The sequence below is a fragment of the Bombus pyrosoma genome, linkage group LG6 (genome assembly GCF_014825855.1).
Source record: "Bombus pyrosoma isolate SC7728 linkage group LG6, ASM1482585v1, whole genome shotgun sequence".
Classification (NCBI taxonomy): Eukaryota; Metazoa; Arthropoda; class Insecta; order Hymenoptera; family Apidae; genus Bombus; species Bombus pyrosoma.
Window position 1 is genome coordinate 9,265,722 of NC_057775.1, and position 19,291 is coordinate 9,285,012.

At 35.1% G+C, this 19,291-nt stretch overlaps 2 protein-coding genes across 7 annotated transcripts in view; one reads left to right on the forward strand and one right to left on the reverse strand.

Annotated features, from left to right (window-relative positions):
- LOC122568784 (lachesin-like) overlaps positions 1-19,291 on the forward strand; it is a 473,901-nt gene that overhangs the window by 406,029 nt on the left and 48,581 nt on the right. The window lies entirely within an intron of this gene.
- The window catches only part of LOC122568785 (myelin expression factor 2-like), an 89,795-nt gene continuing 73,414 nt past the window's right edge, over positions 2,911-19,291 (reverse strand). The window contains exons 4-10 of the mRNA XM_043728947.1: positions 8,613-8,718; positions 4,492-4,842; positions 4,174-4,395; positions 3,842-4,088; positions 3,587-3,760; positions 3,172-3,402; positions 2,911-3,032 (exon numbers count right to left, since the gene is read on the reverse strand). Of these exons, the coding sequence (XP_043584882.1) occupies positions 3,179-3,402; positions 3,587-3,760; positions 3,842-4,088; positions 4,174-4,395; positions 4,492-4,515 (891 nt within the window). The 5' untranslated portion in view covers positions 4,516-4,842; positions 8,613-8,718 and the 3' untranslated portion in view covers positions 2,911-3,032; positions 3,172-3,178. The remainder of the gene's footprint in view (positions 3,033-3,171; positions 3,403-3,586; positions 3,761-3,841; positions 4,089-4,173; positions 4,396-4,491; positions 4,843-8,612; positions 8,719-19,291) is intronic.

Sequence of the window (19,291 nt, forward strand, 5' to 3'; positions counted from 1 at the left end):
GTTATCGAACCCAGGATCATTGTCATTAGCGTCTCGAGTATCTAATTACCACGGTTACTTGTCGATATCTGTAACAATCATATTTGCTCTAGTCAATATCTTCTCTATTGCATAACGACAATGTCTAATTACAACGAAGGTTTCTTTCACGCCCTTAACCCCAGCTCTAATCATAACGCTTCTCCGACATATATATATACATTATTATTCGTAAATCTCGGGTCACTTAATACGCAATAGATACATGGATTTTATAATCACAAAATGAAGTTGATTTATTAAGCGGCTGTACTGTAAGAAAAAGTAAATTATACCATCGTTTAAAGATCTTATTAGAGGCATATTTTATCAAAAATTGTGTTTAAAATTAGTAAGTGTCCTGTGACCTATATACGAGAGTGTACCTACTATTACCACCTACTATTACTACTTACTATTAATATTAACATACATCCCGTATCTATGTTCAGCGATTTCGTTCATTGCTTATTCACCACATAAATAAACCAACTTAAATCAACTACTTTGAAGAGCTCATAACGTGAACGTATGTGGGACATTGCCCTTGTCTCGTATTTCACTCATAGTTCTATTAGCAATTAGCAATCCAACTAGAGTGATCCCTGTCGTGCTGTCATAACCCTATCTCGGACATGACCGGGTCTCTAGTTAAATTCCCCTAATATCTCGGGTTCCAACGTCGAGGAACTAGATTATAATCAAGCAATGCTGGTGTATGGATAATCGATCGATTTCAATGATAATCCGGCAGTGAAACAGATTTCAAAATGATTTACGTGATTGTATTCACGAAATGTCACGTGCCAAATATCCTCCAGAGTTACAGAGAGCTCGTTCATTTCGTAACACTCTTTCCATTTCTCTACTTCGTCTGTTGAATCTTCCTAGCTATGGTAGTAAGATTTTTGTAAATATTTTGTCAGAAACGTATATTTATTAAATTTACACCGTTATTAAGAATATGAAGATAACAATAATAACTTATTCACTAACCCATTCAATGCTACTAAGATACAACTACAAGTTTATCTATCTCTCGGCTTGCATTCTGTTTTCATCGTAAACATTTCTATTTTAACGAGAAATCTTTGTTTCAATAGAGCGATATGCTTTGTTTGTATAAAAACTGCAGTAACGAATGTGTCATCATATTACTTGAATATAAAAAAAGATAAGTTAAGCAATCAATGCAACGTATGTTGCTGCTCGATAGCAGTGAATGTGTGAACGGAACCAAACTTCTATGACTTTGTATTCTATATTTGGTATTGCTAATATTAAAATCTTCCGGACAATTATTCAATAAAATCTTTTATCTATTTTAATGATAAGATTGTAAATTATCTTCATTTTTTAACACTCGTTAAATAGAAACGTGGAAACAGAAAATTGAAATTAGAAAATTACCACAGAATAATTATATTCTATTTACGAGTCGCATTACGTTCGAGGAATTCTTCGAAATTTTATGGTAATGTCTATAAATTTCTCGTATCTTCATTCGAAAGTATAACCGCGGCGTTTTACAACTACTCAAATACGACGATCCGCTGGGAAAGAACTATATCACATAAAAGGGAACTTACGAGTTCTGGTAGAGTGCAGACAGTATCCATTTCGAGCATCGGACATAAAAAGAAAGAATACGTCGATGACCTACATAGCTCGATTGATAACAGCAGTTGCTCGGCAAAGGACAGATCAAAGTTCGAATCTGGTCCGGCAATTCGAACGATTCTTTTTCCTCCTGAAACAGGATAAAGTCCGAGTGTTTTTCATTTCTCCGTATTTCTATAAATAGAGGACGTTGACTGCGGTATAAAACACTCAAAATTAATGAAACAAATGGATTTACGTCAGAAGAAGCACAGAGTGTCATTTCAAAATGACACCTGTGTACGATGCAAACATCAATTTCCGCAGTAGCAATGCGGATTTACACGTTGCAGAAACATTTCTAGGAAAGTATTTAACGATGAAAGAGTAAAACTTCGTCACAACGAATTCGTGAATTTTAAATCCTAAAAGACGAAAAGGTGGCACGCAAGGTGAACGTGAATAGCAATACACGTCCATCGACCTTTTCCCTCTTTTCTAACCAGCTGAACGTTGCTCCTTCCGATCGACAGAACAATTAAGTGATACTACGCGAATTTGCATTCGTCGATCCGGTCCGGATAAGTGTATGTCGGCTTCCGTTTCCCCTTCGAAGTAACAAGATTTTACAACCACGAGAAGGGGAAGATCTGATTGAATTTATTGCTAATAGAAACGGTGGAACAGTGTATGTGTCCGATTAAAGGCAGTTTGAGAGCCCCAGTTGCTCTATAACCGTTTGCGGTTTTACGAATGTCAATCGAAGCTGGATGATTCAGTCGACTCTTTTCAACGATAATGTACAAGATATTGCTTTATGTTTATTGTGTCTAATTAAACTGCAAAGGTTTATGCACATACGAAAGCTTTTAATGTACGAAAATATAAGAAAAAGAAGAGAATATAAGAATTGGTTCATTTTCTAAAATATGATAATAGAGATGTAATGAATATATGAAATAAATATAAAAATAAATAAAGATATGTATCTCTATAAACATTCACAATCTGATTATAGTTTAATTTATATAGTAGGAAGTGTCGATCTGGAAAGTAGTTTATCTAGATTTATGAACCAGTTGAAACATATCGAACGGTTAAAGTACGTTAGCAGAAACAAACATCAATCGTCCTATCATTCATACGTGACTGATTCATCATAACTATATATAAGAATTATTAAGAAAAATCTTTAAAATGACACATACCCTTCAAAATGCGTGTTCTCTTAAATAGACAAAACCGATCTATACTATTAGCATATTCTTTAAAAGGATACAGACAGCGCGTTTAGCATCCCATTCAGATGTGAATCGTACCACGCCCGCGTCACTTCCCCATATTTCAGCAAATTTCACCTCTCCAACGTCTCGAAATTTGTCTTTCAACATTTGCCATGTTGTGTTTGATGGGAGCTGTTATAATTATCTTTATGTTTATAAATAAACATACATGTATTAGTTATTATGTACAAATGAAGGAAAGCACATACATTTCTTACAAGAATAGTGTCTGTCATCGGCCCAGAATCATATGTATTCTGTCTGTTCTCACCTCCTTCTTAACCTTGATTTCCGGCAAAACCACCACCTCCACCAGGTACACGATCGTAGTCTCCTCTGTTGAATCTATCGCCAAGATCTCTGCCAGCAGCGAAGTTAAAACAATCAGAATCATTGTTTCCACCAAAGCCTACATCATTGTCCATTCTAGATGAGCCTTGCAGCGCAAATGCATTGTTGTCAATAGCTAAAGAGGCTTGTAAATTAGACGAACCTCCATCTCCTATGCCGAAATTATTAAAGTTAGAAGCCAACTCATTTGTTAACGACGAATTCAGCAAAGAACTCGTGCTTGAAGAGCTGCAGCATTTGAATTTGTCAATACAGATGCTATAGGTATATAAATATGTCATTGTCAGCTTTTCTATCTATCCTATTTTATATATTACATTTATAGTAAGACTCACCTAACTGTGCTGGCAAAATATTGTTCATACCAGCAAGAACACTAGCATCCGACACATGAGGAGAAATAAGATTCAAAACAAATGAATTATTTTCTTCTATATTAGAAATGTTTCTAGCTACGTTTAATAATCTATTACCACCAACTCCAAGACCCACTCCAATTCCCTTTAACCCTATTTTGGAATTGATATCAATTTTCATTTTTATATGTTTATATAACAAAATAGAATATTTCTTAGGAAATAAGAAGGTACCTTCTGGTAATTTTCGTAGCGTATTTTGTTCAATTGCTCTGTCAAGTCTCACAATCATACGTTTATCATAAAGTCGCTGATTATGAAGCATCGATATAGCTTGTACAGATTCTACTGGATAGTCATATTCTATTATTGCAAATCCTCGAGATTTTCCATCTTTATCTCTTGCTAATTCAACATGTAGTACTTTACCAGCTAATTTAAACACTTCTAATAATTTCTTTTCATCCACTATGCAGTGAAGCTAAATATACAAAGTAACAAGTTAATAAACTTTCACATACTTACTTTGTCAGTTTAATACAAACTGTGTCACAAGATATACTTACATTTGCCACAAATACTCTAGTAACTAAAGGTTCTTTAATACCTAAATAATTTAAAAACCTAATATCTAGACCATACGTGTTCCCAAGATTGATATCTCCACAACCACCACCGCCGCCGTCACCTTGTGGAACTGGCGGATTCATAAATCTATCATCAAGAACTCTTTCATTGTTACGAGCTGGTGCTAACCGGTAATATTTTTCGCATTCAGCATCAAAGCCCTAAAATACATAAATATTAAATATGTCCTTAACACTGATTATATGGTACCCATCTAAGTTGTAAGGAAGTTGAAAAAATAACAATATGCTAACTACCTCTTTATTATCATACGGATGCATTTTTTCTACCGAGCAATTTTTACCGAGTCTAAATCTTCAAATTCCACAATACCACAACCTCTTGCTTTGTCATTTTCATCGGTAGAAAGTTCAATATGAGCAACTTTTCCAACTTCTGTTCTGAATAAATCCTTAAGATCTTGTCAACGAAAATCATAAGGAATGTTTGATACGTAGGTTTGTCGATCTGAAGCTTTTCGGCCACGATTGTTTCGTTCTCTACTACGATCACGGCTTGTAGAATTTATGCGATTTTGTCGTTCCGCTGTCCTGTTACGATCACGTTCTCTACTTCGATCTCTCTCCTCGTTATTCTGCACTTGACCCCTAATATTTAACAAGATTATATAGAATTAATGTGTTTAAGGGAAAACACGTTTTACTGTTGCTTGTTAATATATGTACTTATCAATTTTATTATATGTTTTTCAATATATAATTTGTATAAATTTTAACTAAATTGAGTGATTCAACAAATACTTGTTAAAAATATGTATACTGCTGATACGTTAAACATGTATTAGCGTCGGTTTGTGTTAATTGTACATGATTCTCCACGCCGACAAAGAATAGACAATAAATTATTATAAATATTAATTTTATACTTACTCATCTTGCTTAATCATTGTCAACACTTTTTGTACTGAATAAACTAAATTATTTAAAGAACATATACGTAGTTTATTCGTTAAAAAGAGTAAAAGACACCGAATAAGCAAACATACGTGACGATGAAGCGTCCTATAAAATGTCCGTCCGAGGAAATGCTAAATCATACCAAAAATCCTACTGTATTCCAAATAAGTTTCTATTTAAAAAGATACGAATAAAACTATAAAAATCATTTAATTAGAATATTTCTATGATTATTGCGTTGTTGGTCTTTTGCGTTGCAAGTATAAATTATATTTCATATTTAGAAAACATTACACGATTGTGATTATTAAACATTTGAACATAACTGATTGAGAAGTTTGAAACTCGAGCTATTGTCTTCGGAAAAATTAAAACTCGATTGTGTAACCAATCATAATTCACGTATCAATATTCATATTTAAATTAAATAGATTCTTTTTAAATGTTACAAGAATGTTTATTATTTCATATTCTTATTCCGATAGTTTATTGCTTAAAAAATGATAACGGAAAATTTGAAAAGACAACCTCAATCATTGAAAATAAATTTGCCCTTAGTCATTATCTTGTAAATCAAAATTTCGGTATATGTGAAGCCACTCGTCATGTTCTATACTATCGTTCACTATGTTCCGTTTCCGAATAGCAAAAGACATCGTTTCGCGGGAACCAATCACAAATGTAATTCATTTCACATCTCTGGGTTTTTGGTGCTGCTTCTGACGTGCGCAACAATTTTGGGTGGCGGAGGTTCTTGTTTTTATCGTAAAATTTACAAAGAGAATGGCAGTACAGTGGATACGAAATGCAGTAAGTAACACGTGTCGATTCAGAAATTTTAAAAACAATCAGTGTCCTACACATAATTGTGATCCTTCCCAAACGATTTGAGCGATACGTCTCATTCGCGCGATCGAAATAAAGTTACAATGTTATTCTTTTTATGTTCCTGGAAAAGTTCGACGATGGAAGAGAAATATCGTATTGGTGGTGAGATATAACGTTCGAACAAACGTATGCCAGAGTATAGATCTGCGAGAATTACGAGCATCTTTCTACAAGATTAATCTGTGCTTATCCGCAACGTAAATAGCGTGCCCGGAGAGGCCTGCACGACGAATTTGCATCCACACGATAGCGTCTTTTAAATCGTTTTACTGCTAAGCGAAATATGAATGTTGCGCACGTTACCTTTGAGACCGGGAGCTTTTTTATGATCCAATAACGCGGGGAACAATCGGTATATATTGTTATTGTGGAAACGAGAATTTTCTATGAATGTTTATAGAGAGCATAACAGCCTACGTGTGGAAACTTTGAAATTGTTGAATTCTTAGATTTAATAATATTTAAGGCTCGCTGTTGCTATAAAGTTTTTATATAATCGCATGGATTCCTATATCGCTTAGGTAAAGAATTTTGTACGCTAATTTTGAAGCGACTTTGGAGTAAAATATTTAATAAAGAATAAATCGTAAGATATTGACTTATTTCTTCAAATTACTTAAAAACAGAAGATCCTATACAACGATACGCATGATTATGTTGGTAAAGTTTGCAACAAATCTGAAAATGTACATAGCAGCTATAATGTATTTAATGCAACGGTATATCTCACAAAAATTGTAAAAGCATTTAAACGATTAATTAACCAATAGATATATTAATAGGAATCAATATCTAGTGGAACAATTTTTTAGTGGAATTATTTAATGGAATACTTATTATATGCTTAAAATACATCTCCATGGCACATACTAATGTATGTATGTATATATATATATGTTTACAATAAATATCTTCCAACTTCTACGTACATTTTCAGATTCGCCTCAACTTTTATCGATGCAACCACGGTAGTCGTGCCTCGTTATAGTGCTTACAGAATTTCAGGATATTTTATATAACACACACAATATATGTACATAAAAGTTTTGTATAGTATGTGTTGAAGTACTTTCGTGAGCCATACTGTAATTATTCCAATTTTTCCATCGAGAAATAATCCTCGTACAGACGTTCAACCAATGATTAATATTAGCAAGCTACGTTACTAATTTGCACGTTATCGTAGTTAATGCCATCGTTATTAGATATTCAGTTTAATAAATCGGTAGACAATTACTGGTAACTATAAATTACTAGTTACTAAGACGCTCGTTAACCTTATTCGAACCACTTGCCAGCTAAGCAATCTATCTTAAATAACCATAGCCACTTTCTCCGACTAATCCCGAATAAACGAAAGCGATCGATGAAGAGTACCCCGGCGATCTTTCGAAAGGCAATCCCATTTTACGGATAATAACGCAATTGGATTGCCATTTAACGAGAACATGGAACAGCCAGATCGGTGGTCGATGGACGTTAAGCACGAGCCGCGAACAAGCTAATTCGCCAAGTGGGAAATTATCTTGGGAGTTGTAGCGAATTGTCTGGGACGAAAGGTTGGTAAAAATAATTAAGGCCGCGTGCACATCAGAACCAAAGTATTGCTGATCGCGTGACTCCATCTCCAATCATTACAGCCACGAACTGCATCGTTTTACTCGCCGCTCCTATATTCGCGATATATTGGATGTCACAATTATAATGGTACAGTCGTTAAGTAAATGATTCAACGTGAAAAAATAATTGGAAATTTCTGTGGAGAAATATTATTCCACATTTTTTACTTATTTCCACATTAGCCAAGTTCAAATATACTTGACAAATTTCCAACTCGATTTTCTCGAAATCGAAACGTGAACAAATTTCGTTCCATATTTCCGACTTACTTTTTCATATAGAATCACTCTTTTTCAACCGTACCACGATTACTAGGACACCTTGTATATGTCGAATGATCGAGTTCAAAAGGAAATTGCACGAGAAAGAAGCAAAGAGAATAACGAAACAAAGAGAGAGAGAGAGAGAGAGAGAGAGGAAAAATAAAAGGAATGAGAAAACGCGGACCAGGGGAACAATTGCTGTTCATTTATCGGGCAACGTTCAGAAAATATCGTTGCATTATAAAACGGAACGAGAGCCTGTAATAGGACACGCAGTCCAACTAAATAGCACTTCATTGGAACCAAAGCGGGTTGGATCTTTGCACAGCCTGGCACTATTTTATTTTTTGCCCCTACCTTTGGTCTTTTATTCCCCTTTTTTTTCAATACGACATCACCTTTCGCAATCGGTAGCACGAAAAATTGCGGCACGTGCATTGCTTTGTTCGTGACACACCGATTGCACTTCCTCTTCGTTTAGCGAACCGACGAATAAAAACGTGTCCACCAATTATTCGTTAGTTCAATCATATTACATATTAATTACATAGCGCAATGGTCTGTATCAAATATGTATTATAAAATAAATACATAATTGTATTACCAATGATCGAATGAAAAGATAATATAAACGTATGTATAAGTTTGCTTTTGTTACAATAATTAAAACATTCTATTATTCTAACAAACCTGACTCGATCTCCATGAGAAGCTGACAAATTAATTGTTGATAATCATGGCGTCGAAACGACGTTATTTTGAATTCCCAGTTATTGTCCTCTGGCAGTCGAGCAATCTGCACAAAAGAAAATCGTCAATTTAAAACAAATATATAAAATTATAATGAAAATGAAACAGAAACAATAATCGACTTCGAATTCTAATTCGGAAGCTAATAACCAAACATACGATCGAGAAAAAGAAGATCGAAAAAAAATTTCAAATATTATTTAACTTTGTCATAATAATGTATAATAAATTAATAAGCGAACAACTGTTAATAACACAAACCTAATAACTGCGTACGAAGGCAGCGGTATATGAGAGAAGATACTAAGCAATTAATAATAATTAATAAATAATAATTAATTAATATATAGCGAACAACGGAAATTAACAGATCCTCACGCGACGACTTTCGACACTACAATGACGCTCCCCGCGTTCCGTTCGCCTCTCAAATATCCGACGAGTGGGGATGTGTGTTTATGTCGCAGGAAGTCGATCGTGTCGAATTAACTAATTTCCAAATGTATGTATATGTATCTCTATTTACATCGAACGTCAACGGATACTCGAAATGCAATATAACTGATTTTAGAGATAATACTGTGTGTTACCGAAGGCTGAGATATGTGTTCTAGTAATAAACTGTATCACATTTTATAAATACTCGAAAATCTGTGCAACAATTCCGAAATTCCTTGGAAAAACAGTTGCTTGACAAGTACGATAATGCTACGCGCCAAAAACCGAACTTATAATGGCGTCTTCTTCAGAAACGATAAAAATTATCGAGAAAAGCCGTGAGATGGCGATACTATAGAACATTTACGCGGGAAATACAACACAGTATGACTTATTGCAACCTGTCAAAGATTACATATATACATACAATAAAATTAAATAAATCGACTTGAAATTAAATTAAATTAAAAAGTCTATTAAAAAATATTTACTATCGAAGTCAATGAAGGAAACAGTACGAAAGAAATAGAAAAGTCTATTAGGCGCATTCATTCTAATCGTTCAGAATTCTATTTGAGATATATGTGGATCGGAGCAATGGAATAATTCATTTAACTCTTTTCGAAACGAAGGAATAACTAAATATATTCGAACTAGCAAAATGAATTCTATAATTTTTTCCAATGTCACCTTAGTGTTCTCAAATATGAAATTGTTTGTTAATTCAATTGCGTTACATATCAATTACATAATGCAAAGATATAAAATAAATACAATAATCGACTTCAAATTCTAGCTCGGGAGCTAATAATACAAACAATCGATAATTCTAATAACCAAATACACGATCGAGGAAAAAGAACGAAAAAGAATTTCAAATACTTACCAATACGTTAGATATTTTATCGTTTTCTCTCTTTCTCACTCTCTTCCTCACTTTGTTACTGGCTATGTCATTCGATGGGCAAAGTATATAGTTGCTGGCACGTACGAACGATGCACGGGCACGTGGCTAACGTGACAGATGCGAAGTCATAATTTAGGATTAAATTGTTCGACCTTTAGAAGGAACCTTGTTCCAGATTCCAATCTACTGGTTCGATCGATTCGGATGCAATATTAGTTTACTTAAATTACAATTATTCCTATTGATTGATGAAGCTAAATTGCGCTTTTGTACGGATGTAACCGGCGACAAGGGAATTCATAGTGACTTCGATTCGGCCTGAAGAGCATTCATATGTGAATCATTGCAAAATTTCTGCCTCAAATAGATTTTAGCAGTTCCAACAAGTAGCAAAAGATTTAGTATACTTGTATATCGTGCTATCAGATTTTTCATATCGATGGACGAATATCATTAAAGTATCTTTCCTGTAAAAGATATAAACTCCTGTAAAGATATAACGATTGTTAAAACCATTAAGCATATCTCGATAGACTGATCCTGGAATCATTAATAAGATCGAAAGACGAATAGTGTTCAGGGTATACCAACGACCGTATGTAATATCTACTCGACAAGAAACAAATAGGCTGATATACACAGAGACCACAGAAGACGGACAAAGTTACGAAGAGCTCGGTTGTAGGTAGGCGAGACGGTATCTGGCAGGCTGCCTCGCATCCTTGTCGGTAAAGTCAGCTTTAGCAGAAGTGTGGCAACGATCTTCTGCTCGAGCCCAGCTCCATTCTGTGCCATGTAGTTGGATTTAATAACGCAAGTTTCGCCGGTCCTGCGTTTCGTACGTCTATAATGTGCCCTCTTCCCCCTTTGCGCTCAGCGGACGTCTTTGCGAATCCAGGAACGACCCAAGTAGCACGTTAAACTAACTAGGATTAATTATTACTTTGTTGGGATTCGAGGTAGCTGCGTTTTGTGTAGGTTATAGCGGGCAACTCGCGGAACGCTGGATGAAAACGCAGTCAGAGAAACAGAGAAAGCAAGGTCTATTGTTCTTACGGTTAGTTGTTGTCTCCTTGTATTTTCTATATAGCGACAATAAGGAAAATCGTAAGCTTACATCGAACTAGGAAAGGGAGGTATGTAAGAACAAATCTTGTGCAGTAGTCGCGAAGTTTAAGGGGGATACTTGCTGTTGTTTGGTATGCAACCGCACGTTGCGATTGTATGGTAATCCGTTCGACTGGAGAAGGGCTAATTCAACGAAACAGCGAAACAAACAATCCCGTTGAATCGCTACGAAGATACAAAGCCTTGAACCGGGGTCAAAGTAGTGGAACTCTGTGTACATTGGACAATAGAATTCTCAACTACGAGGGAAGTTCGTGGGAAGATTTTAACGGTATTCGATAGGCGGATTTACTAGAAATTGGAATCTCAAATACTATGTGTATGCTGTATGTGGCTTGCGTTTCCAATAAATGTAATAATTACGACTGTATTCTATATTGTATTAGTAATTTTCTTTTTTCGCTTGGTTTTTTCAATTTACCACAGCAGTTGTGCTTTTCAATTTACTCTTTCAAATATATCTAAATACATATACATGTTACCGATTGGCTCGCTTGATACGACCAATGAAATTGTTATTTGAGAATTTTAAGGCTATAAAAAGAGAATAAAACGTATTGTTCGTTAACAGAGCCGTGTTTTCCCTCTGAAAACCATGTTAACCCAAACGATTATTTTTCAAACGTTTCGAAAGCAATTCCAAATAGTTGCAATCACGGTTGCAATATTAGCATCGGAGAAAAATAATGCGATCAACTGCATATTTAGATATGAATCATTTATTTCCTTGTATCAGGTACAAACAAAGAAATATATGTACACATATGTATATTATATATATTTGTTTTACCATTTATCTCCACACATTTTTTTGTCTTATTTTTCCGGAAATAATGTCGATTTTCACATAACACCCTATAAATTATTTGACTAATAAAATGCTTTTAGTCAGTTGCGAGCATGAAATTCGAAAGAAATTGTTTTCTCACCGTAAACTACCACGAGCGAGTGTACGATTTATTAACAACGATCGTTCGAAGAGACAGAGAAAGCGTGTAATATTCGTCAACATCGGAGAAAAGATTAGCACTGGCGTCCATTACGTAATTACAAAATAACGGGACTTCATCCGCTTCTGAAATTTTCTTCGCTACGATATTCAGCGAAAGAGTTATGCATTATGCTAATTATCCGGGGCACTTCCTTCATTAATTTTTGAATAATTGATCACAGTGTCAGAAACTTCTTTTCTTTAAAAATACAATGATTATGAAGCAGACGTTGATCAATCATTTATCTTGGTAAGATACGAGATGCTTCAGAAATTAAAAAAATTAAATTAAATTCGGTATTACTGCGTTATTTCATTAATGAAACTTTAAACATGCAGATTTCTCTAGCCCTGTATAAAATATATCATTTTTACAACCTACACGCTATTAAAACCAAATGAGAGGTTTGAGAAATCATTCGTCGAAAAATAATCTCGAAATTTATGGTACATTTTTATAGTTTCGTTAGTAGAAGGTGAAGACAAATGTGTATGTTTACTAAGGAAATAATGTTTCTTTCATTATCTCTTAACATGTTTTAATTACTTAATCAATAGCTACATAATATCTTGTGTAATAGTTAAGTGCATTACGTTTCATGATCAACAGCAATATGAGGAAAATTCTTTGATTAAAAGACAGAATAAATACGTCGGTATCCAGTACGTCTATATTCAGTTAGTAAACTGTTCCTAGCAATTACACGCGTTTGCATATGCAAAATTTATTTGTGACTTGGAGGGACGTTTCCAAGAACTTTATGCAATACTCCGCGGCAGACTTGTTTCATCGTCAGTGTACATTTAATAGCGTCATTTTTTCTTTCTGTTTGGTTGAGATACGAGCAACATAAAAAAGATACGCGGACAAGCGTTTTATATTTATGAAAAAAATTAGAAGAGCGACGAAAAGGAGATGCGATTCAAAATTTTTCTACCGCAATAAACACAACCGCATCTTGCAGATTAATCTCCTGGAATTTTTCCTTGTAACTAAACCTCCACTAAATTTTCGCACAGAAATGTTGTCTCCCTTCGCAGTTTCATACGAGCATGCTTGTACACATGCCAACAAGGAAAAGCAGTTCGTGCGTAAAAAAAATTGCCTCGCTCGAAATTACTTTCACGCGAAGACACATTCATAACCCTTGTTTCCGTAACCGTTTAACGTGAAAATTTTCTTAGAAATGAATCTTACAATATTACAGGATACTGATAAAGTTGTTAGTTTACTATCAGCGATATACCTTAAGGTTAGTTTGATGAAAAAAAAAAAAAAAAGAAATGAACCAAACAAGATTCTAGTTGCGTGTAATTCGAGAAACTCGAATTGGATAGACAGTAAAAAGATTAGGAAGAAATTGAAAAATGGATGTATCGATAAATATGGAATATGGAAAAAGTAACAGAGCGATTCGCAATAATACTTTCAAAAATTTCTCTGATATCTGCTGAGACGGTAAAATGTACGCTATAAGAGTGTCAAGAATGCCATCTAAATTGCCATCTACTTGCGAGAAAATCTGCGATCATGTTTGGGAACGTTCCATAAAATAAGCGTCCCATTTTAGGAAATCTTCTTTCAAACTGGTCGCACACTCATCGTACGTAAATCCCAAGGAAAAATATATTTGCTTTCGATTGCCACCATCTCCAAACATCGTGTTCGGCGTAGCTATAGCAAACGTTTATAAAGAACCGATTAACGGAACGTAAATAAAGCTGCGAGATTTATGAAAATTGGTGAACCGAGAAAATTGACGGTGGTTTTTATTCGAAAGAAAATTTTCTATTGGCTATTATTCGTACAATTTTGATTCTATCGATGTTATTATTCTGCGTAACTCATCATACTTTCTGTCATATACTTTCGAGAATATTCGTCGACTCCCTCGGTTCGATAAAAAGTGTACGCGCAACAAAGTATTTTCCACGAGCGTAAAGACATCTTAACTTTAATAAATCGAATAAACCTTCCTTCGTTGAAATACGAACCTCTCAACTTTTATTTTCATCGAAAAAGCACGTTTCTCCAAAACGGAAGTAAAAATATTACGTTTATGTAGAAAATATAGACGTAAAATTTACGACGGTTTAAAAACTGTATAGATGCCGATATTTGTAATGAAGCGTTTTCCAACGACCGATAAGTCGGAACGCTTTTATCCAGATGTGCCATACGCGATGAATTCGATGTTCATTTCATGCGCTCACAAAAATATTTGATTACAGACAACTCGAGTTCTTATCGTATCGAGAGCACTTATCGTGTTAAAGATACTAATTATCAGGAATTATTAATAAACTTATATATAACGTATATGAGCAGCGTAGAAACCTCCGCTAATTTCTCTTCCCCAATAAGAGCGATAATACAAGCGATACACTTTGTCAACTTTGCAACTTCCTCTTCAACGAATTTAATTAAAGACCGTGGCATATCCAAAAGATGGATCCTAATCTGCCCTACCGTCAACTTGCGCAGCATCATGATAAGTAAAATATTTCACAGAATGAAGATTACCAGAGAGATTACCTTTCTCTTTAAAATCACCTAGCCAACAACGATCGAGTTTCTAAGAATCGTGCGTACCCGTTACCTTGTTCATACGGGTCGTCGTGTACTCGACGCTCTGAAGCGGTTGTAACTCGAGGTGTGACACGATTGAACGAGTGGAAGGAGACACAGGAGAACTTAGCCGGACAATTTCTCATCGTGAGCTTCTTAGCGTCGAAGGGTTTCGTGAAAGACATTACTCGCGGAACAAGAAGCGTGGGATGAAAATGGCCAGGAAGAATCAAGATAAAACAGGGTTTAGAAAATACGCTGGCGAAGTAATAGCAGCCTCTCGGTCCAACGATGATAAAACACTTTAAACTAGCCTCGACAAGAGCTTCTTCGAGTAATATAAGGCGCGATTACTTCTATATTCCGTGCCAAAAAGATAAAACGTTCCGGAAACGGGCACAGTGTATACGTGCGCGAGCACTCTTCCGGCTTCTCTACGGCCTAGCTCTTCTCCTGTGTCGCCATCCTCGCTCTACAAGAGGTTGTGCGCGCTCGTTCCTTTCTACATTGGCCTGCTCTAGAGAATAACGTAGCTCTCACGCGCAACCCGTCCGGGAAAGATATATAATCGCGCCTCTGGAAACTTCACGGACCTTCGCAGCCCTTACGACCCGACCTCACTCTCTAGCCGCGGAATTCTGATTTTCATTTTGATTAATACGTTATACGAAACGCCCGGCACGACCGAGACAACGCTTCGAACGAGATCAAAGCAATTTCGGGTGTGACGCGTCCCAAAAGAACGCCCGAGATTGTGAAAATAGAGGGCCGATGATTTGGGTCAATAGGGACGAAAGATATACCTATGACAATTGGTTGGTAGTGGTTTGATATGAAACTGATAGAGAAGCCATAGTTCGCGTGAGATCACCCTCCCTGTTTCTTGATGCCAAGCTCTTACGAAATTGGTCTACGAAGAAACGACCCATTCGTATGCTAAAAATTTCCACGAAACTTCAGGGATGGAATTTACGGCGTGATAAAGTCTTTCTGTAAACAACGATGGCATAGACTTTCTATGTAGTTAAAAGAGGAATGGAAGAATTCTGTGTTTTTGAATTTGTTCATTCAATAAGAGAAAGATGTCGCCGAAAGCTAAATGTATCGATTCTGTGACCTGTACAGGCTCCAACACTCGTGGAAACTTATTCTAAATATAGCACACCTGTAATACGAAACATTTTGTATGAAATACCATACGATATAATTATTTTATACGATTATCATGATCACATTGGTAAAGTTTGTAACAAATCCGAATTCGTTTTACATTTCACTAACGTCGCAAAATTATTTAAACGGTCAATTATCCTTTATACTAATCTGTCTCAATATTTAGTGAGGCTATTTTTAACATGAATTATATATATATATATATATATGTCTGAGATAACTATTCATGCTATACTAATTTTCTATATACAAAATTTTAATATCTTTGCAATATACACTTTGCAACTTATTTACATATACGTTCCTACGTTCGTTTCAAATTTTGCTACTATAATCATGACAGCCGTGTCTCATTACAGTGGTAGTAACGTTTGAAAAAGTTTCTTCATAGTGTATGTAATATATTTATAAAAATTTTCTGCGGGTTTCATGAGTCAATGTAACATTCATCGCTACGTTAAGTCGGTATAAAGGTTTGGTTAAAAAGACATGGTAGTTATCGCTTATAGAGAAATTACAACTGTACAAAAGATATTCCACACTAGTATCTCCTATCTATGTTTGTAAATAGGACGGCCAGCACTCTGTGACATTATAGAAGAGGCAAAGAAACATATGCTACTGAAATATGTAGGTCGTACGGTTTAGCCGACGCTCCACTTTTCTGAACTTGCTTGACACTTGCAACGATGAAAGACGACGTAATGATATTCGTTGCTCTATTTCCTGGTAAAGAGACGAGGAACGTATCTGTAGTGCTCTGCGTTACAGCATGAAACATAGGACAGGGATATTCGCGTTAAAGTCACAAGAACACCGATTATCGTGACATGTTTAATGTGGCGATCTATGCGCACAATGCAGGATTCAAGGAATTTATCGTATCAAAGAACATTTGATTTCAAAAGAACCTGCTATGGGATTTAAATGTAAATTTTCTGGTTCATCGTTATATGTTTTGTAATATTTGTAGATATTTCGAAATATGAATTTATTTATATGTATTAGGTTATAACATATGAAATGTTGAATTTTATCACGTTTCTCTCTGTTATTTTCTGTTACGTCATTTCCTGAAATTTGTTGTGTTCCAGCAAATATTTTTATATTTTCCTATAATTTCATATTACCACTTTTTAAAATTGAGAATTTTCCTTCTCACTGTTTCATTAAAATCTTTTACATACATGAATCGATCTTTCCTTTTTAGAATTCATTGGGGTCTTAAAAATTGGACGTTTTATATATTATAGTAAGCTTATACATTTTATGTAATTGTATATTTCAAAGTGAAACATCATGAATTTATGTATATATTTTATAATATGAATTTATGCATGCACTTTTCTTTTTCATCGTGTTTTATTCCCTTACTACGCCATAAAACATTTTTCTATCTTGTTTGAACGGTTATTCTATTAAATAAAGTGCCGGTGTTTCCATTAAAATAACCCTTAAAAACCATGAAAAATGAAACATGTCGCAACGTTAGAACCAACACCAAAGAAATATATTTTTCTATCAACGAGCCGTGTACAAATATTTCGAATCACATGTACGGTTTGCTTTTTACACTTCGTGGCGTTCCGCTTCCATTTATTTTTTTATAGTTTGCCACGATCGTATAGAGTGTTGGACCGTGTTCGTGTCGCGCGAAACAAACCGTACAACGAATATAAACGTCGATGTACGTGATGACGAAGTCTACGTTGAGTCTGGCTCGCTGATATCGCAACAATACAAACCGTACAGCATGTAAAATCGATAAAATATATTTTATTCGTGGCCGCGTATTCAAGAGTTGCTTAATACATTAATGAATTTTTAGTATAACAAAAAAAAAGCAATTACCTTTAATAACTTTGCATTGTGGTTGATACAATGGTACAAAGTAAATGAGTAAAGAATGATTTTGATATTATACACTTCCAGTTAGATATATTAAGACGCTTACTCGTTTCATTTGATAGAAAATTCTAATAGATTTTATTTTAGTTAATATTTTGCATTGTAAGATAATATAATTGAAAAGCAATAATAGATCTACAATCGAATAGTCAAGAAATAAAAACAGTGAGAAGCATTCATTTTTCAATAGATATTTATAGGTGTCGTAATAATTAGACTGACCAGTGCCCATGACAATGAGAATAAATAAATATTAAAATAAAAATTTACATTGTGGATTTGGTATCTTCAAATAATCATACAGACTTACAGCAATTGTCTAGAGATAGACAATGTTTCTATGAATAGTCAGCAGGCAATCTGTATACAGTCGGATACATTCAGAAATACTCCATGAACAAATACATTAACCTGTCTGTTATTGAAATGGAGAACAAGAGACAGTGTCTATGATTTATGAATATGTACATGTCTACAGCAATTGTCTGTAAGTCTAGACAAGACTTAAGAGCACGGAATAATAGAGCATTGAGAGAGTCGTATGTGACGATTTGATCAAGTGTCGTGTCGCGCAAGAGTAATCTAAAAGTAGAGTTTCTCGAAAGAGTCAGACGCGTACGTTTGAACGCGTGCATTTACTACTTTTAGCCAGACGCAACGTTCATAAGCGAGGATCTCCTATCAACAGTAACAGATACTCGTATAATAATACATTAAAGAAACAAGCTTTCTAAACGATTTTCATTATACAATATCGTACTTTAAAAATTGTAGTCATCAAAGATATTATTGATCGTTGCAACCTTAAGAAACTAGTCGCAGGCGATAATTTAATTTCTCTGTACAAAAATGTGGGCTGTTTTTATCACGTTTATTTTTCCTTTGTGTATAAGAAAGCGTCGTATTTTATTCATGGACGTAATAAAACATGGAGAAACGATATCTTTTGACGTTCTAATACGAAAGAAAATTGATTCGATGAAGAAAATACTAATTTCCAACGCTCAGATATCTTACAAATTAGACACGAGAATCGCAGGTCTCGCAGAACTAAACGAAACAAATGAGACACAATTTCCATAGGATCTACGACTAAAGAATTAAATATATCGTATTTTATTCATCCCCGATGGTGTATAATTTCAGTTCCTCCGATCTACTGATCCTGCAGTGGCCTTCTATTGAAAAAGAGAACGAGCGGTACAAGTTTAATCGGGCTCGCTGTATCGCACAGAGATACACGGCTACATTTAAAGGGGCAGACATTGTTCCAGCAACACCCGCAGATACTTGTCATAAATCATTCGTCGTAAATCCTCGGCGGTTCCTTCCGATTCGTACGGTGGAAAATTCCGACGCGAAACACCGCGAACTCTTGCTTGATACCGACCGTTGAAACGCCACTAACATTATAATTAAATTCTCCGGGGGAATTAAAGCGACTTTAAACGGAACGATGAGAAACGGCACGTAACGGTCGGCTGTTATCAAATTTACACTGCGCG